Source organism: Corylus avellana, chromosome ca2 (genome assembly GCF_901000735.1).
Source record: "Corylus avellana chromosome ca2, CavTom2PMs-1.0".
Classification (NCBI taxonomy): domain Eukaryota; kingdom Viridiplantae; phylum Streptophyta; class Magnoliopsida; order Fagales; family Betulaceae; genus Corylus; species Corylus avellana.
Window position 1 is genome coordinate 27,974,354 of NC_081542.1, and position 20,265 is coordinate 27,994,618.

The 20,265-nt window shown below is 37.2% G+C and overlaps 2 protein-coding genes and 1 non-coding gene across 3 annotated transcripts; all 3 read right to left on the reverse strand.

Annotated features, from left to right (window-relative positions):
* Positions 1 to 478: 478 nt before the first annotated feature.
* On the reverse strand, positions 479 to 551 carry TRNAV-UAC (transfer RNA valine (anticodon UAC)). Its single transcript has one exon. It is a non-coding gene; the product is annotated as a tRNA-Val (tRNA).
* A 1,010-nt stretch (positions 552 to 1,561) lies between these two features.
* Positions 1,562 to 15,089, reverse strand: LOC132171374 (general transcription and DNA repair factor IIH subunit TFB2-like). The gene is made up of 15 exons (XM_059582670.1): positions 14,804 to 15,089; positions 9,955 to 10,122; positions 9,108 to 9,176; positions 8,407 to 8,500; positions 8,125 to 8,225; positions 7,959 to 8,004; positions 7,815 to 7,874; positions 7,449 to 7,517; positions 7,095 to 7,178; positions 6,884 to 6,967; positions 4,778 to 4,863; positions 4,210 to 4,300; positions 3,118 to 3,198; positions 2,822 to 2,896; positions 1,562 to 2,738 (listed from the first exon to the last, which is right to left on the reverse strand). The coding sequence occupies exons 1-15, from the start codon at positions 14,938 to 14,940 to the stop codon at positions 2,604 to 2,606; spliced, it is 1,380 nt and encodes a 459-aa protein (XP_059438653.1). The 5' UTR covers positions 14,941 to 15,089; the 3' UTR covers positions 1,562 to 2,603.
* Positions 15,090 to 17,045: 1,956 nt separating this feature from the next.
* LOC132171375 (pentatricopeptide repeat-containing protein At5g44230) lies at positions 17,046 to 19,682 on the reverse strand. Its single transcript, XM_059582672.1, has one exon. It carries the CDS (start codon positions 19,626 to 19,628, stop codon positions 17,667 to 17,669), a length of 1,962 nt encoding a protein of 653 aa, XP_059438655.1. The 5' UTR covers positions 19,629 to 19,682; the 3' UTR covers positions 17,046 to 17,666.
* Positions 19,683 to 20,265: the final 583 nt, after the last annotated feature.

Below are 20,265 nucleotides of genomic sequence, written 5' to 3' on the forward strand. Positions count from 1 at the left end.
TTAATGTGTCAGTTATTAAACAAGTAGATTTGGTTGTAGCTAATGTGGAATGCCAGGTCAGTTTGTATGTTCAGGTGACATGTAACAAGTCAATCACTAAATAATTAAATTTAATTGTAGCTGAAGCGTGAATTGCAACATCAATTTATTGATAAGGAGTTATAATAAAAATTGTAATATATCTTTAATAAAACCTGCTTTATGTACCAAAAAAAAAAGAAAAAAAGGAGCGAAGAAAACGTATGAAATTTAGCATTGTGCAGTCAAGATCAATCATCAAGGATAATATCAATAACTTCGAGAAGAATAATAGCAGCCAAAATACCGTCTATAATTTTTTTTCCTTTTATCATTTTACCAACTCAATATTTATCATTTTTTAATTTAAAAAAAAAAAAAATGGTTAAGATTTGAGGAATTATACATGATAAAATGCCTTATGAAAAAGGGTATACATGAGGGAAAAAAAAAAAAATACTGTTGCTGCCCAGGATCGAACTGGAGACCTTTAGTGTGTAAGACTAACGTGATAACCACTACACCACAGCAACGAACTTCTTATTTAAAACTCCAACATTACATACTATAAACGCTACACAACAGCAACGACGTTGTTAGAAATTCTAGAAACAACTATCACTTCAACTAACAACTTCGAATTCTTTCCTGCCCGACCAAAGTAAAAAGAAGCGAAATTTCTTTCCAGCAGAAGACAAAAGATTGTGATGTCGATAGTCCAATCCCCAGCATGGGAAGCTTATGAGGCCAAACAGTAAAAAGACACACAGACAGCTTCTAAGAAATTTCCTATCTCCCCTCATGCCTCGTCATTTCTACGCTTTTGGGCACCAAAGTTTATTAAAGAAACAACATTTCACCATGCATATCTCCTACTTTCTAGAAAAGTGTTTTCAAAACTGTTGCCAAACGAGACATATCTTAACCCATTTGTCATGTGGAATTGCTTGGATATTAATTGACCAACAAACAAACAACTTGTCTTTGTCACTTTTTTCTTTTTTCCTTTTTTTTTTTTTTTTTTTTTTTGTACATAAAGTATGTTTTATTAAAGATATATTACAATTTTTATTATAACTCCTTATCAATAAATTGATGTTGCAATTCACGCTTCAGCTATAATTAAATTTAATTATTTAGTGATTGACTTGTTACATGTCACCTGAACATACAAACTGACCTGGCATTCCACATTAGCTACAACCAAATCTACTTGTTTAATAACTGACACATTAAATACCGTGTGAAATTATAACATCCGTCAGTTTATGAAAAATTTATAATAAAAGTTATAGTATCTCTAACGACACCATTTCTAAACTCCCACAATTTGAAAATGTTTTTATCCCAAAATTGCTCTTTCATTTTTCATTTCCTTTGTCACGATTAAAAACTTAACATGTTCCCGTCACCTATCAATTGCGGTGACCGGGAACAACAAAAGTACTTGGGCCAAAAACTACATAAAAATGATTAATCAAATAACAAAAGGCCTGGATAAAAATATAATCTCAATAAATTATGAACCCAAAACAAAAAAAAAAAAATCACAATTAACTTCCTTTATTTAGTCTAAAACAAATCATGCTTATTTTCATTAAACAGGAAATTGAACTCGCATGATCTGCAATACAAACCTGTTCTTTTCATCACAAGTAGCAAATTCTGTTGTTTACATTGCTCACAAAAACATTTAAGCGCTGGAGAATGTTTGTACTTGGAACTCTATTTGGTCCAACTCTTCCCGAATGCAACATTTTCCAGCTTCTGATTGCAGTGTAGAATCAACCTTCCATTTTCTTGATAATGTTTTCTAGAATATTTTCCATGATGCATGACTTCAGTTACAGCTTTATTAGCAAATATGATAATCTGAATCGAGCATAAATCGACTGAAAAGGAAGAATCTGATTAATGCCAGCCCCAAAATGTACACAACAAACCTCACAGCATGTAGGGTTGCATGTTGTACTGCCTAAAATATATTGTTCGCCATTAATTCCATTAGGACCAATAAAACAATATCTGTGGGGGTAGACATATTAACCGGTTATCGATTACCGAATTTAACCGAACCGATAGTAACCGTAATCGATAATTATCGGTCAGTAATTGGTTAAAAATTTTATACCGATAAGCTTATCAGTCGGTTAATAATTTTTTATCGAAAAACCGATAAGTTTTTTAATTTTTAATTTTTTATAATTTTATATTTATATTTATTTATATTTTTTAAAAAAAAAAAAATGCTTCAATAAGCTATTTTAGCCAAAAATATACTAAAAAATAACTAATTTTTAATAAGCTATTTTAGGCTTTAGCCCAACAAAACATATTTGGGCCTCCAAAACAATTAATTTTTGGCCCAATTAACAACTAGTTAAAAGCCCAATAAAAAGCCCACAAAAGCCCAAACCGACTTAACCGACCGGTTAACCCATTACCGATATGACCGATAATTTTCGGTTAACATTTTTTATCAGTCGGTAATCGGTTAGGATTTGACTATCACTATCGGTTAACTGGCCGATAAGCTCATTAACCAAACCGATATGACCGATACCCAGCCCTAAATATCTGGCCTACTACTTTTGACGACGCAAATGCTCTCGCATATGCATGTGTATTTCTGCCTTGACAACTAGACGCATGGTTTTCGAATCCTCCCACAGCAATCCGTTCCATTCCCGTGCGTAGTCACAAGCAGCCTCGAACACGTCCTGCCAGACAAAGGAAACAATCAGATACAATCATGAGAATATGAAGTCAAACATATCACTCCAACATACTGAATTGTTAGTACCCTAGAAGGAAATTCATCATAATAATGTGCAGGAGTCATCTCAACCCTGTTCAGATCTGATTCCCACAGCCTAATCTGTCACAGAAGAGAGTTCATTTTAAAACATCAGAAAACAAAGGGAAACATGACAATTTTTATTACCAAATATCTAAGCAATTTCAAGAACTTTGTTGTTGGGTAAAAGAGTATGGCCAAATCAGCGGCATGGCAACATAAAATCACATAAACTGAACAACAATAAAGGAGCTACAATATAATTTATGATAAATACAAATATAATATAGAGGAACTGAAACCTGATCCGTGACATTTTCGGGTATAGATGGCATTCTCTCTGCTACACGAGGATGGGAATTCTGCTGAAGAAAAGTAATAATCTGCAAAAAATTGTTTAGGAGTTAAGTGAAGCAAAATACCTTCCAGGAGGACAAAACAAAAGGGAGTGGGAGACAATAGCATTTTAGACTTCCAATCCAAATGCCACAATGCAGTAACCCTTTTTACCCATAAGAATACCAAGTTAAAGTGAGTGCATGTCAAGAAAGGGAGGACTGTATGTGTTTGTGTTGTCCATGTGCCAACCAGTGATTTACTTATTAAAACAAAATCGAACCCATCGTATCTATTCCATGGCGGTAAAAACTACTACCAGACCATGACAACAACATTATGAGCATGTCAACAAGAGTATCTGATTATAGCTATACCAATATTGAGCATGGGACTCCAAATCTCTAATGACTTAATTTGGACTTATTATTATGATGATTCAACCTAATACCTTTCAATCCATTAGTAAAGTCACAATCCTGGATAACCACATGTTTATTAGAGCTAGTCAGCAGGGCAATTAAGAGAGCCTGAGGAACTCACTCACCCAGGCATGATAGTTTCAGAGACTTGCCCAAGGGACTCATGAATAGCATGCAAAATAGCACTTCAAATAACAGTTATTACCAGCAAGATTCCAAACAAAATTCGACAAAAAGAAAGAAGTGACACCCAATTTGCTCAACGTGTTCCAATATTTGCTCATGTTCACCAAGGTGAAATGGTAGATTCCTATTCCCACAAGCAGTAAGATCCCAACATGCAAAACTTGGATCAACCAATTTGCAGCCTCCCCAACAAAAAAGTTAAATTGGACTCAATTAAAAGGTTCTTGCGGATTTGGATTAACTTGTTCAGCATGAAACAAACACAAATAATTTTATTGTAAGCCAAAAGTCATATTAGCGAGGTAAATAGGGACATCGACCTAGATAGGCTCAAGTGGCTTAAAATAATCCATGTAGCCATTTCCAATTAGTGAGGATTAAGGTTTACTTGAGTTCAGTTCAGTTGAGTTCTAAAGTAGAAGGTATTGGAGTAGACTAATCTATACTTGCCTGCTCTGCTGCAATACCATTTTCAAAAGCATTATACAAACTTTCTTTTGTGATTGCTCCCACTATAAGATTTGGAAGTTGATACTCTATCCTGCATATATAAGCACAGCATTTTTCATCTCAGAGATAATTTTAAAATATGAAAATACCACCTGGCTTGTCACACCAAGCAGGATAGTATAAAGATAGAGAGCACCCTGTCGTAAGCAGAGGAAGTCTACTGTCTAAGTATGAATTCAATGAAAGTATCACAAAGGAGAAATAATTTATTATTTTCAAATATAAATGAATAGCCATATTATGTGATTAAATTGTAATCATTTACACTCTTTATCAACATTAAGGTATGCTTTTGAGAAGGAATAACTTCTCATAGCCAAAAAAAAAAAAACCTCTTATTTAGTGTAGCATATAGAAAATTGACTTTAATGACCAAACCGCTGTTTCAAAGTAGCTCAATTTTAACCTTCAGAATAACCCTATTCAACTTCAAATGAGAAGCAAGTGGTAACCTGCTTTTCAAAGAATCACTTCAACCAAAATTATATCAAGCAATTGGTTGGCGTACCTTGAGAAAAGACGTAGAATTTCACAGTGTAACTTTGAAGTTGAGTATGCATACAACCTAAAATTTGTTTCCACAACCACAAATCCCTGGGAAAAAGAGAAAGAAGCAAGAGATGAGATATGTAATTACAAATTTGTAGTCACTACATATCCATAGTTCTTTACTGGAAAAATATATTAAAAAAAAGGAAGACAAAGGCAAAGAAGTGAGATGAACAGGGAAAAAAGAAAGAAAATCAAGTCACGACATATCAACTCGAAGGTTTATGACAGACACAAAAGATCATAGGGAGAAATTATAACAGTCATAAGATAAAGCACTTGGTTCTCATTTTATTTGGAGTCTCGTGGGCCATGCCGGGCAATATTCTTGAGTTACTTCAGTGTTGGAAGATGCAAGGGTAGAGACTGTAACAACCCAAAGAAAAGCGATAGCCACATCTACATTGTCACCTCAAAAGGACTAGTCAATTTGGAACGTCCCTATAATTTCTTATAAAGTCCAATTTCACCTAAAAACTAGGCACTATGAGACTTAACACTCATCACTATCTTTATAAACCACACTCTATGTGGGCTACTTTTTATCTTCCCAATATGAGAGCGGGATGTTACAAACTCCCCCTTTTAAACTCCTAACGTCCTCGTTAGGGTCAAGTCATGCAATGCTCTAATATCACAGGGCCTGGTATTACAACCTAGCTCTGATACCATTTGTAACGACCCAGGGAAAAGCATTAGCCACATCTGCACTCTCACCCCAAAAGGGCTAGTCAATTTGGAGCTTCCTAAAATTCCTTATATGGGACTTTGCACTCATAATTATCTTTATAAACCATCCACTCTATGTGAGCTACTTCTCATCTTCCCAATATAGAAAGTCATCCCTACTTCACTTATATGGAGCATTTGGAGAGAAATAGACGCCTTTTCGAGGACTACAAGTCTAATGTGGTGCAATTAAAAGCTTCTTTCTTGAGTTTCCTTTTAGAGTGAGCTGTTACTTTTGTTCCTAATTTCTCGTTCTCTAGTCTTGTAGATTTTGTTAACTTTTTAGATTTTGAAAACCAATAGGGTGGTCGCTTCTCTTGTATAATTTTCGTGTACGCAAGCTTTTATTCTTCAATAAATCATTATTCATCAAAAAATAATATAACTTCAACAAATTTAATTCATCCTACCAATGACAGTTTTCAGGACTGTTGATAACAAAGCAGCTAAAAATCCAAAAGAGGTCAAGTAGTGAGGAAGATAAGTAGTAAAACAAAGCAGCCATATAAATGCGAGAGCCAACACCCTGCAATTTATAATAATTACCAATTATCTAGTTCTTGCAAATACTACATATTAAAATTAAGCTCCAATTCAGTTTTCGCTGATACAAAAAAAATTTTGATAAGTAGAGCATTTGGTAAGAAAAGGAAAAAGAATGTCAACAAAAATCTCAAACAGTTTTCGCTGATACAAATTACCAATACTATAGAGACAAAAAAAGCCTAGGAACTGAAGGTAACTACTAATGGTACCAACAATAAAAGCTAGGAAGAGATTCAAAGATCCTAATTGTTAGCTGGGAACATTCACATCCTGTGTTAATAGAGATATAGCAACTGTGGTCAGATATCTATTCCTGCCTTCAACAAGTTAGCAGCATCATTTGTGGTTTTAAAAGTACAAAAGAACTAATGAGCAGAAACAAGCAGTTCTTCTGAGGCTCCATCTAAAATAGAGCAACACTTGGGCTACTCTGGAAGCTAGTGAGCCAAGCCACCAAGAACATGTGCAGACAGACTATTACAGAGACCAAGCCAGCAAGAGTATAGAGGCACTGATTACATTACCTTTTGGCACAAATCGGAATTATAAACCAATTATAAGCACTGAAAGAGTAATTTGTTTATTGCCTTCCATTCAGGAGTAAGGCTATATACTAGGTGACAGTGATATCACAAACACACAAGAATGATGATAGGAATCAAATGCAACCAGACAAAAAGAGAAAAATCAACTGCAGACAGGGAAAAGAGAAGAGAAAAGAAAAGAAAAGAAAAGAAAAAAGCTAGACATATTCAATGAACGGTAATTCATGACTTCACAAAAAACATACTTGTTTCCGTGATGATGAATCTGTTAAGCACACTGAAAGATTGGTAGCTAATTTAGTAGGTATAAACCAACTCTCGTTCATCCCCTGGACATATGCCACCAAAAGAAGAGAAAATCAAACTTCTAGCAAACTAATACTTGAATTACTATTTGAGGGATCACTACCACATTCTACACCAAGAATAGCAGAAACTAGAATATAACTAGAATACCTGCTGAAGTTTAACCAATCCCAAGTCTGTGAGGTCCTTGATCCAACTCTTCTGAATCTCCGTCAATGTGTTACTATTATATGCCTAACAAATAAAGAAGTCAGCAACATCACGCCAACGTGAGATCTGCAATGACCAAGAAACTCCCTAGAAAGCAAGCAGACAGGTCTCACATATACTAGAAGGATTAGTTTCCCTTCCCACCCCCCCACCCCCCATATCTGGTAAATCCGGGACCTCACCCCCTAACTAGTTTTTTTTTTTTTGTCTTAGTAGATGTTATTTGGACCAAATACCATTGTCAAAAAGATCAAGATTAGTTAACGCAACATGTGAAAAAGGTATATCTAATACCTTTCCTGTGACATGACAACTAAGCTCTAGTAAGAATGAAATCAAATCGGCTGGGTCCACATCTCGCTCCTGGAACAAAATTAGAAATCCAGATTTAAATTGAATAACAGGTATTATGAAGAACAAAGCTGAAGTTGCACTGCCCTACTGAGTTAAAGTAATAATGAGAGAGAGAGAGAGAGAGAGAGAGAGAATAATAGCTCTAATAACCATCAAAGTTCGACAATGATCATTAAGCATCATATGTGTTTTAAAAGGAAAGCAGATCTAAATAATGATTTGAAAATATTGATAAAATTTCAGTGTAGAGGAAACACTTATTTTTAGAGATGGGGGAACTACCAAAGGAATCTCACTATCCCATACCTCAGAATTAGAGATGTATTCTCTGATGATGTACCAAAGTTGTGCATTTGTGTCCATCAACTGTAATTTTCAGAGATCAAAAATAACGTCAAGTAAAACACATCACAAGAAGTGCAAGCAGCTCATCATTCATATGATGCATACCAAGAACTGGAAAACACTTTCAGTTAATCGTGGAGCCCCTTTCTCCCTGTAAAAATGCACATACACATCAAAAACCAGACATGAGATACAGTAAACTCATATATACACAAGAAAGTGAGGCATATATATCATTGAGAGAAATTATGCTAATACAAGAAAGAAGGACCTTTGACTCAAAAGCCCTCGCTGCAAAATTCTCATCATAGAAGAGCTGATATTTGATGGCCTTTCAGCTTGCGCCGAGTTTATAAGTTGGAGCAAGAAACACTAATTTAACACAATAGCAAGTCAAAAGAGAGAGTAGCATTAATCAAGAAACTAAACAATAAGTAGTTTCAACAGTGATAAATTCCAATCACAGAATAACACGGTATGTAAGAGCCAGACAGTTTTTCTAAATACACGTATGAATAAACAGAAAATGGGAACATATAGATGAACTTCGCACCTCCCATTGTTCAAGGGCATAAACCTCAAGATCCTCCAAGCTTGGGAGCCTCACAGTTATGTCAGAAGGCATTGGTTCCCTTGGTAAAACTTCGCTGCCATATCAAATGATAAGGTCATATCCAAAATAAAGTTGTTGTGAACATTTTATTAAGCCAACCACCGTTGACTGCAGGATCATATTTTAAATTTTTAATGTCATTACAAAAATGAGATAATAGGCATTCAAGTTATGCTTATTCAGTAAATCTAACAATCTAAGCAATCTGATGTCATAAATCAAATACATTCATTATCAAACATGGCAGCATATGATAAGTACAAGCAAAAAAAGTAATGCATGTTATATTTTACCAAGTGGGCTAGCAACTAGACATCCATGATTGCAATTTGTACTTTTTGGTGGAGAGGATTGGAGCAAAAATGGAGAAAATAAACTCTACATGCCGCAGCTTTTTCAAAATTTTCCCTGAGTTGGATCCTTTAGAACACTATATTGGAACTAATAAAGATCAAGTAACCTCTACATGAGTCACATATAGAATACATGAAACAGGGTAGATTTATCCCATTTTCTTTTATTATTAGATTCCCAACGACCCATACCTCACAGAATAATCCCCAAGGGCAAGAAACACATTCATCTAAGCTAACTGAAAAAACAAAAACAAAAACGAAAAGATTATCCGAATCTCAACTCACCCAAGTGTTAAAAGCTTTTGGAGGTTTGTCTGGAATGTTGGATTAATTCTGTAAGTTGTTTCCCTTCTCCTGCCAGCAAAACATCAAGTTCACTGTAAAGGCTGAGAGAATAAGGTTGGATCAAAACTACATTACAATAATTTGAACATGAATATTAGAATGATAATAGTGAAAGAAAGTCATCTCAAAGAACATATATAAATTCTACGGCACGTATATCAAAAATAAAAACATACAAATCTAGGCATTTTGGAACTTCCACAATATGCAACCAGTATTGAAATGTAAATTTAGTTCTTAAAAAAAAGAACGTGGAGAACTTTCATGGATACACATATATTAAAGTCTGACCAAATTTGATGCATTCCCGTGCAGCCGAGATTAAAATTCCAGAATATCAGGAAAAGGCTCCAAATCTGGGCATGTTTCCCACAAAACAAGCATTGTGATCAGAGGAGCAAGGGCATGGATGTCCTGTCAAACTAAGTCAAACTCCAAAGATCTAATAGCTTTGTTGCAAGCTCCAAACGTGTTTTCATAGTGCAGAAAATAATTTCATCCTAAAAGGCAACATGTCCCAATAGATTCATGCCTCGTTTCTATGGTCCACAATGACAAGACCTTCAAGAGTTCATCTTATCGACATAAAATATACAGGAGCGTTTTGGTCATATTGCAGTGAAAAAAAGAATAAAGAAAAAAAATTTCTTGAAACAGTTTATCTCCTCAGCAATCTTAGTCTTTTATGTTTAATCTTTCAAAGAAGCAAAGGACACCTTATATGGTCAACGAATTCTTAAATCTTCAGAAGAACACAAGAAGTATTATGTAAAGAAAATCCATTTACCTGTCAGCAGTGTCAGTGAATATCCGTAACTTAATCAACCTATCAATCGCGACTCTATGCATTGAGGACCCATCTGGAAACACCCACTCCTCCATAGACTTGGCTGTTATTGGAACATCAATGTACAACATCTGTATAACATACTTCTTGGCCAGAGGTGGCAGAGACCTGAGTACTCAAAAAACAAAAACCACAAATTCGATCAATATCTCAGAGAACTAACCATTTGGCATTAACTACCACAATAAACTCTTTAAGACTTCCACTGCGTGTATCTAAATCAACGAGACGCAGAAAATTTTCAACATATTGGATCCACTATCTACAAACATCTAAAAAACATAAAACACCCAAGTATATAAAGAATATACTGACAATATATTCAAAACAGGTTGATATTGGAGTTGAAAAATCTGAGGTTAAGATTGGAACTGTGTCAAATGTTGTGAATCAGGAGCAATGGAATGTTGTTCGAGCTGCTAAGAAAACTCCAGTAACTAAACTTTCTGCTAGGGATAGTCAAAGGCATTGGACAAATTCTTTCCATTTGCTGGCTAGAGCAGATGGTAGAATTGATCAGGGGAGGTAAGAGGAGATCATATTTCTCAATCTCTTCAAAAAGTTATTGAACATGCACTAAATGAGGAAAATACTAATCTCTTGAAGGACAAAGGGAAAAGTAAACTGGGAGAGGAGGAGGAGGTTTTGATGAGAGGATTTTCTCCTACTGTATGAATTTCTTGATATGGAATGTGAGGGGTTTGAATCATCCCTCTAAGCAGCAAGAGGTAAAAAATTTGATCAAAATTCATAAGATTGGTTTAATTTGTTTGATTGAGACTAGAGTGAGGAAAATAAAGCAGATAGAATCAGATCTGTTATTGTTCCTGATTGGGACTATGCTTTCAATTATGATAAGCATTTTTTGGGAAGGATATGGGTTTGCTGGAAGAAGTCTGACTATGAAGTAACTGTGGTTGATAAATGTGTGCAGAGTATTAATTGTTTCATCAAATCTCACAAGAGTAAGTGTTGTTGGTTTCATTCTTTTGTGTATGGGGCTAACAAAGGGGTGGATAGGAAGTTGCTTTGGACTAGTTTAAGTTCTATGAAGGGTAGAGTGGCTACTAGTCCTTGGATGATTTGTGGAGACTTTAATGTTGTGAAGTCTTTGGGTGAGAAGTGGGGCTCTGAAAAGCTGAATTCTTATGAAGTGGAGTTTGGGCAGTGCTTAAATGATCTAGAGGTTTTAGACCTTAATTTTAGTGGATGTTTTTACACATGGACTAATAAAAGTGAGGAGCCTAGGTTTGTGGCTAGAAAGCTTGATAGAGTTTTGGCTAATGAACATTGGATGTGTACTTTTAGTAGAACTATTGTTGAGTTTCAGTCAAGTGGCATTTCGGATCATTCTCCAGCTATTATATCTGTAGGGTTTCTGCAGAGTTTTGGTCCCAAGTCTTTTAAATTCTACAATTATTGGTCAGAACATAAAGGTTTTCTGGATTGGGTCAAGGAAGGTTGGGAAATTCAGGTTGATGGGGTTAACATGTATCAACTTTATGTAAAACTTAGATCTGTTAAAGCTGTGCTGAAGAGGCAGAATGTGGTTTGTTTTGGGAATTTGAAACAGAAAGTTATGGAGGCTAGGGATAATCTTGACTTAGCTCAAAAAGCTGTTATTGCATCGTATGGGAGGGCTGATTGTTTATTAAAGGAGAGGGAATGTTTACATGCTTATGTTTCTATTACAAAAGCTGAAGAGTCCTTTTTGAAGCAAAAAGCTAGGAATCAATGGCTAAAACTAGGTGATCAGAACAACAGTTTTTTTCATCGAGCTATCAAAGTACAGCATGCCAAGAATACCATTACTCATCTGTGGGATGAGCAGGGTCATAAAGTGGAAGATGTGGAACAAATCAAACAGGTAGCTGAAGATTTTTACAAAAAGCTGCTGGGGTCTGATCAGATGACTTTTAATGAGACTAAGGCAACTCGTATAAAACAATTGATACCAATGTCTATTTCTGCTGATAAGGCAAGTCTGTTGGAGAAAGAAGTCACAGAAGAAGAGATTAGGAAAACTTTGTTCCAAATGAAAGCAAATAAGGCCCCTGGCCCTGATGGGTTTTCAGCAGATTTTTTTAAGGCTTCTTGGCCTATTGTTGGGAAGGATGTGGTTGTAGCCATTAAAGATTTCTTCCTCTCTGGTTTGTTATTGAAAGAGGTAAATGCCACTATTCTTACTCTGGTACCTAAGAAGATTAATCCTTTTACTATGGGGGATTTTAGGCCTATAGCTTGCTGCAATGTCATATATAAGTGCATTACCAAGATTATTGCTAACAGGATGTTGCCGCTTCTAGGAGATTTGGTGAGTATGAACCAGTCAGCTTTTATTCCCTCTAGAAGCATTTCTGAAAATGTTCTTCTAGCTCAGGAAATTGTAAGGAATTACCATAAGGGTACAGGAAATCCTAGATGCACCTTGAAGGTTGATCTCATGAAAGCTTATGATTCAGTAAATTGGGAGTTCATGATTCATTGTCTTTACTGTTTTGGTTTTCCAGGAAAATTCCTTAGTTGGATCAAGGAGTGTATCACCTCTCCTAGGTTTTCTATTTGTCTAAATGGTACCTTGGTTGGATACTTTGAAGGGAAGAAGGGGCTAAGGCAGGGAGATCCCTTGTCTCCTTATTTGTTTGTCTTAGCTATGGAAGTATTTTCTAGGCTCATGGCTGCTTCTACTGGTGTTGATTCAGGTTTCAAGTTTCATCCTAAATGCCTTAAAATGAAGCTTACTCATCTTTGCTTTGCAGATGATTTGCTTATTTTCTCTGAAGCTAGCTTGAGCTCCATTAAGGTTATAAAGGCTGCTTTAGTTGAGTTTGAAGAGTTGACAGGCCTTAAGGCAAACCCTTCTAAAAGTTCCTTTTATTGTTCTGGAATTACTGATAGGGTTAAGCATTCCTTATTGAATGATTTGCAAATGAAGGAGGGTAAACTTCCGGTGAGATATCTTGGGGTTCCTCTAATTTCAGCTAGACTTTCCTCTGCAGATTGTGGAGTGCTTCTGGACAGAATTATTGGTAGAATTGATTCCTGGTTATCCAAGCATCTACAGTCTTGTATAGTTTGCAAGTGTATTGGACAGGTATCTTTATTCTTCCTAAAAAGATTATAAAGTCTATTGAGCAGAAGTTTAATAGATTTTTGTGGAATGGAAAAGATGTTGAGGCTGCAAAGGCAAAAGTGGCTTGGTCTGATGTTTGTTTTCCTAAAATGGAGGGTGGCTTGGGTTTGAAGAGGATTGAAGTATGGAATCAAACTTCTATGCTGAGACACATATGGAGTTTGTTTGCTAGATCTGGCTCTCTTTGGGTGGCATGGATTAAAGATAATTTTCTGAAGAAGAAGAGCTTATGGAGTGTTGGCATCCCTCAAAACTGCTCCTGGTGTTGGAGGAAATTACTCAAGTTAAGGTGTATTGCTAAAAAGTTCTTGAGATTTGAAGTTGGGAATGGGGAAAATATTCATCTCTGGACGGATTTGTGGCACCCTGCTAGCATCTTACTTGAAAAATATGGTTATAGAGTTGTTTATGATGCTCAAAGTAATGTGGAAGCTAAGCTTTCTTCTGTTATACACAATGGAGAATGGTTATGGAAGCCTGCTAGATCTGAAGATTTGGTGGAAATTCAAGCAGGACTTTCTGAAATTAGTTTGGGTCATGTTGATAAGCCTATTTGGACTGTTTCAAGGAATGGTATCTTTGTTAGTTCAGATACTTGGGAGGCTATTAGGGAGAAAAATGAGAAGATTGATTGGTGGAAGTTGGTGTGGTTTCCCCTTGCTATTCCTAAGCAAGCATTTATATTATGGCTTGCTGTGAAGGGGAGGCTTGATACAGGAGATCAGTTGCTGACAAGGGGATACAAAGGAGATGTTAGTTGTGTTTTCTGCAGGAATCAATTGGAAAGCCATAATCATCTTTTTTTTGAATGTAGCTTCAGCTATAGAATATGGAGGTTCTGCTTGTCTAGGTGCAGAATAGCAAATTCTCTTATAATATGGGAGGAGGTTTTGCAAATGGGATGCAGTGAATGGGGTAATAAGACCTTTAAAGCTGTGCTTTGTCGTTTGGCTTTGGGGTCTGCTGTCTACAACATCTGGTGCAATAGAAATGAAGTCAGGCATGCAGGACATCCCAAAACAGAGGAGAAATTGTTGAAGAAAATTCTGTGGGAAGTCAGAACTAGAGTAATTGGGAAAGGGAAGTTTTCTAAAACTGGTGAAAACCTTATGCTTTGTTCTTTATGGAACATACCAGCAGACTTGCTTTGTTAATATTGGTTATTTTGGTCTGCGGTTAGTATGTTTTACAGCATTGTAATGTGTTTTGTTGGTGTTCAGCCTCTGTGAGGTTTTGGTTTTGGCCTTTTGTAGGGCTTGTATATGGTGATACTTTGTATTTGGTTTGTTTTGCTCTTAATGAAGGTGCTTATTCATCAAAAAAAATATATATATATACTGACAATATATTGGCGATAAAGCAAATATCACTAATGAAAACATTAACCACAATTACTGCATAGCAAAATTCTAACACTAGGAATTGATCTTCGAGCAATTTATAGCCACACAAAAAATTCTCGAAAGGAAATAAACTTCAATTATATAACTCCACGCAATCTCACTCTGAAGCAGTCCATCATTGCTGCTGAAGAAGCACATAGTGTGAATTTTTTTTTTTCAATTCAATATGAGAAACTGATAGTTTTGTTTATATTAGGGGAAAAAGAGTGAAATAGGAGCAGTGCAAGAGTAGAATGAAAGAGAGGAGGAGGACCTGAGAATGGCTCCGCAGATGAAAGCGTTCTCGTAGAGCTTGTCGAGCTTCATGGCGGGCAAGGAGGCCACCATGTCCATGAAATTCTTCGCGATTATCTTCACCTGAGGCATTCTTCCTCGGCTTGCAGAGTTCATCGGGTAAGAGTTGTGTTACGAGACTGAGTTTGATTCAGATATGGATGGCACTGTAAAGAAACAGGAAGCATTCACGCAAAAGAGTCGGAGAGAAAGAGAGAGAGTGTTAGAGAGCGGCGGCTAGGAAGAAGAGAATAAAGAGAAGGCGAAGGCGGTGAAGTGCGTGTAATTGTGAGAGGGGGAGAAAATCTTATATTTTGTGGTATGGGCCCTTTGAGCCTTTTTGGGCCTCCTAGGCTTTGATTGGGCGCTTAGACCCCATGGCCTCTTCGGCCCATGAGTATGCTGCTATGCAACATGCCACAGTTAATGAAACGATCAAGATTATTAACCTTGCAAAGCTCATGTTCATTCACATGCTTGGCTACCCCCACACATTTTGGTCAAATGGAGTGAGTACCTGAAGTTAATTACATCTCCTGAATTTCCAGAGAAGAGAATAGGGTATCTTGGCCTCATGCTACTTCTTGATGAAAGACAAAGAATTTCTAATGTTGGTCACAAACTCACTAAAACAGTATCCAATATTTTTTATTTATTTATTTTATCTCTCTATATATATTTTTTTAATCCAAATACTCAGAAAAAGTGAATATTTTGTGCAGATTGAGATGTTAGTTCTGTGAACTTGTTTCCGCTGTTTCCATTCTAGCGTGTGATAATTTAAAAAAAAAAAAAACAGGGATGTAAGATGTTATAATAGGAGAAGGGGAGAGGACCTGGCCCTTTATTTCATAAGAGTAAAATTGTTGAAAAAAATTAAAATGACAATTTTACCCTTCTTAAAATAAGGAATCAGATCTAATTCCGTTATAATAATAGGTGATAAGAATGAAGATACGACTATTTTTAACTTGCCTGTTTTAGTAACTCAAAGCAAGTCCGTTCTTCTTCTCAGTGGCAACACCTTAGTCATCACCAATTATTCATGATTTCATGCATTTGTTACTTGGAATCATTTTAGTTCTTAATACTGATAGTGAAAGAATCTGGTCCATCATATTTCTGTGGTGACTAATTCTCATTAAAATGGTCCTGTTTGGTGTAAAAGCTTCCAAGAAGAGAACACCAAACAGAACCATTTTAATGAGATTTAGCCACTACAATCATTTTGGTGAGAATTAGTCACAACAATCGCTACAATCATTTTAATGAGAATTAGTCACAACAATCATATGTAAAGTAAATGCCGAAACCCTTGAATATTTCATAATAGTAACTTAGGTCTTGGATTTTTGGTGGCATAATCATCAGGTCTAAAGTTTTAATTCCCTTTAGTGCAAGCAATTTCTTGGGACCACACCCCTAACGAAAGCCATAGATTTAACCGATCTAATGGTGTGGGTGTGTTACACGGGTTCGGGGTTTATCCTTCAGACAAAGTGGTCCTGCCTTGAAGGGTTCTCCGTCATGGAAAAAAAGAAAAAAAATCAGCAAGGTAACTTGACCACGGCCTAGCCAATATATTTCCTATTACGTGTTAATAGGATATGCAATCTGTGGTAGCTTTCTTGAGTCATCTACTTAACAACATAATTGAGCTGTTGTTTTCATTCTTGTCGGATCTCCGTTTGAAAACAAAAATGCACAATGAGAGTCCATTTCAAAGATCCTAGATGCTGGTGGGATCTTGAGTTAGTTTTGAAAACCTGAACTGCAAGGCTAACCTTCAAGGGCTTTTTATTGTAACAAGTTGTTTGTATCATTATTGTACAAGTGCCCTAAGAGTTTGGTTAAAATTCAAAGGATGTCGTGTGAGTTTTCAACTGCTTACATTCCTCTTGAGGGCAGATAATAATAGCTTGTGTTCTCCTAAAGTGGGGTTTTATTTGGTATAATCTCGAGAACACTGATGAAGGGGTTGGCTGTCTCACAAAAAGCTATGGATTTTCGTCACTCTACTTCTCAAAGGTTGCAATAGCCACAGAAGGAGGTGACCAATGCAAATTCAGACATATGTCGTTCTAGCATAGGATTTCTAGGTGGCTGCTCATGTATAACGTAATAAATTGAGCAGCATGATTGAGAGTACGTTTGGGATGGCAATTTCGTAGAAATAATATACGATTTTAAATCAAATCACAGTAAAAAGTTTCAACCGGAATAACAATTACATTACCAATTGATGCAGCGTGGTGTAGTGGGTTGCATAGTTAACAAATATACGACTCATAATTCTTTCCAAAACCAAAAACAAAATCAATGATTTGAGACAAAACAAGAAAAAAAACTCAGCTGCTAATTAAGGCTGTCCTAAGTGAGTTTATATGGAAAAATAAGTCCAAAAACCTACTAGGAAAGCAAAATAAAATGAAATTGCTGAACGGACCTTTGCGATGAAGTCCTCGGTCGAAGAAGCTTTGACCGGCTAGCGACCGAACGTCTCAAGTTGTTGTAAAATGTAGCACTCGATCGAACGGGCATTGATCGAGCCTCTCAAGGATTGACCGAGCCACTCGGGTACCGTGTTTGTATTTCACTTGATGACCCACTTTGATTCAGTAAATGTTAAAATTGGAAAGCCTTCATGAAATACGACTTTGTAGCCACTTGAATAAGCTTTTCAACGCCATAAAAATTGTCTTCATCTGATATTGAAATCTTGATATATGACCTTTTTATTATGACGGACCTGCTTGAAAACTGGCTTGATCATCCTCCACATATTTAAAGGATTGTAAAGGGTCGGTGTTACACCTTCATCATTGTTTAGACTCCAACATTGATCACCAAAAATTACCACAAGAGCATGCCCCTTTATGAAAGTGGTGAAATCTCATGTTATCCCTTACAACAATCTCCCTCTCTGTGACTTGAGATGCGCTACACATGAACGCATGGCAATCCTCACATATCCTGATGTTCTTCATGATCTTAATGGTGCAACCAGCATCTGTACTGAGCAGCCCATATGCCAAGGCTAGCTTCTCACTATGATGCATTAGTAAACGCTTCTTCTCTTCATCACTAATATCGTAAGTGGCAGAGCTTAGGATTGGCTGGTAACCATGAGCCTTTAATCTGTCCAGAAGATCCACCAATGCCTGCTTAATCTTAATGGATTCTGGATGGGTCATCTGGCCTGCATAGAACTCATGAATTACCCCCTTTTTTGCTTCAACCCAGCTACACCCCGGATTCTTTTGTAAGCCTTTTTCTCTCATCAACTTCCTCAACCTTGAAACATCATCCCACCTTCCCGCCAATGCATATGTGTTAGAGAGCAAGATGTAGTTTCCAATACCGTCAGGTTCTAGCTGAAAGAGATGGTTAGCAGCAATCTGAGCAATTTCTGGATTCTTGTGAATGCGACATGCGCCAAGCAGCGCTCCCCACACACCTCCATTGGGCTTCATTGGCATTGTTTCAGCAAGCTCAAGTGCTTCTTCCAACTGTCCAGCTCGACCAAGCATATCTACCATGCAAGCATAGTGATCTGCCGATGGAGCAACACCAAAACGTTTTTCCATGTTTACAAATAATTGTCGACCTTGTTCCACTAAACCTGCGTGGGTGCACGCTGTAAGCACCCCTACAAAAGTGACCCTGTTGGGTCTTGTCTCAGTCTTCAACATCTCACAAAACAACTGCATTGCTGCATGAGCACGACCATGCATTGCAAACCCCAAAATCATTGAACTATAAGAAAACACATTCCTTTCCTTCATTCCTTCAAAAATCTTACATGCTTCCTCTATGCTCCCACACTTTGAGTACATATCTATCAATGCGGATCCCACAACAACACTACTAGTCGGCCCAAATCCCGATTTTTCGGCAATATCCCGAACCCAGTTTGCATACTTATTCGCACCCAGTTGTGCACAGGCTGAAATGATGCCAGCCAATGTAACATCATCCGTCTCCATACCTGCATCTTGCATTCTCTCGAAGAACTCTAATGCTTCCTTTGGCCTAGCGTTCTGAGCATAGCCTGTGACCATTGCTGTCCATGCCACCATATCTTTCACAGGCAACTCACGAAACAATTCCCCCGCTGACTCCATATCTCCACTCTTCGCATATGCAACAATCAACTCAGTCCAAGAAACCACATCCCTCTCATCCATTTCGTCAAACACTTTGCGCCCACAATCCAAAAACCCGCATTTCAAATACATGTCAATCATAGTATTACCAACATGCAAATCAGAAGCAAAACCACCAATCAAAATCGTCTGCGCATGAATCTGCCGCCCTAAATCCACGTCAAGAACTGCACCACAAGCCTTAAAAAGCGCAGAGAAAGTGAACGACACGGGCCCGGTACCCTCCCTTCTCATACGATTATACAAAACAACAGACTCGGAGAATGGTCCTTGAACAGCGTACCCACGAATGAGAGCAGTCCAGAGGAAGGGGTTTGGGTGGTTGACCTGTTGGAAGACAAGGCGAGGGTAGGAGTGAACCGGGACGTCGAGCTGAGCAAGCATGCGTACAAGCTTGGCTATAACGTAACAACATTGGTCCAGGCCTTTGCGGAGGATATGGGCGTGGACTTGTTTGATTTGGACGAGGTTGGTGCAGCCATCGAGAACAGAGACGAGCCGCGTCTCTAGAAGCCTTCGTCGCTGAAGCTGAGAGAAAGGAATGAAAATTTGCGTTGAATTTATTTGTGGGTGTCCTTGCTTTTGAGGAAAAATGTGAGGGGTGGCGATGGTGGAGAGCTTGCGGCAGAGAGCGACCATCACAGAGGCCAAATCCTCTTGCCTGTTGCCAAATGATCGTGCAGTGCTCACAGAGACGATGAAGATGACATGGCAGTCGGCGAGTCTGGGCAGCATAGAAATTTCACTTTAAGAAACGGTGCGTTTTGGGTGTATCTACTATATCCAAACGGAGCGTTTTGTATATATATTTAAAGTTTAAAATTATCAAATCATTCTTTAAGATTCATATAGTTAATGGACCCAAATTTTTCATTCACACCTTACACTGTTAAGGAAACTATTATGTTGTGTATTTTTATTTTTCTAATATTGGTATCGGAGCTACACAATTGTTACGGTGCATATGACTTTCAATTTTTGAGACAACAGTAGTTGTGCATCAACCCAACTCGGTAGTGCTCTACACACACCACCGCTTAGCTCCATTTGCACCACTGTTGGTATTAGAGCCACACATTTATCTTTGTCCATATAACTTTTAATTTTTGAGAAAATAATAATTGTGTATCAACCCAACCCGACGGTGCTCCACACGCACCACCGTGTAGCTCCATGTTCACCACGGTTTGAGTGTCGTGTGACACTACACGCGCAATAAAAAAAATTATTAGAAATTTTTTTTAAAAAAAAAAAAAAATTATAATAAACCTTGGAG

What these genes read in the sequence shown, in the direction of transcription:
- LOC132171374 (XM_059582670.1), bottom strand. Translation starts at nt 14,940, where the DNA reads ATGAACTCTGCAAGCCGAGGAAGAATGCCTCAGGTGAAGATAATCGCG. An exon ending in ATGCCCTTGAACAATGGGAG is followed by an intron (nt 8,226 to 8,406) that starts GTGCGAAGTTCA and finishes GTGTTAAATTAG; the next exon opens with TGTTTCTTGCTCCAACTTAT. An exon ending in CCGAAAATGTCACGGATCAG is followed by an intron (nt 2,897 to 3,117) that starts GTTTCAGTTCCT and finishes CTTCTGTGACAG; the next exon opens with ATTAGGCTGTGGGAATCAGA.
- LOC132171375 (XM_059582672.1), bottom strand. Translation starts at nt 19,628, where the DNA reads ATGGTCGCTCTCTGCCGCAAGCTCTCCACCATCGCCACCCCTCACATT.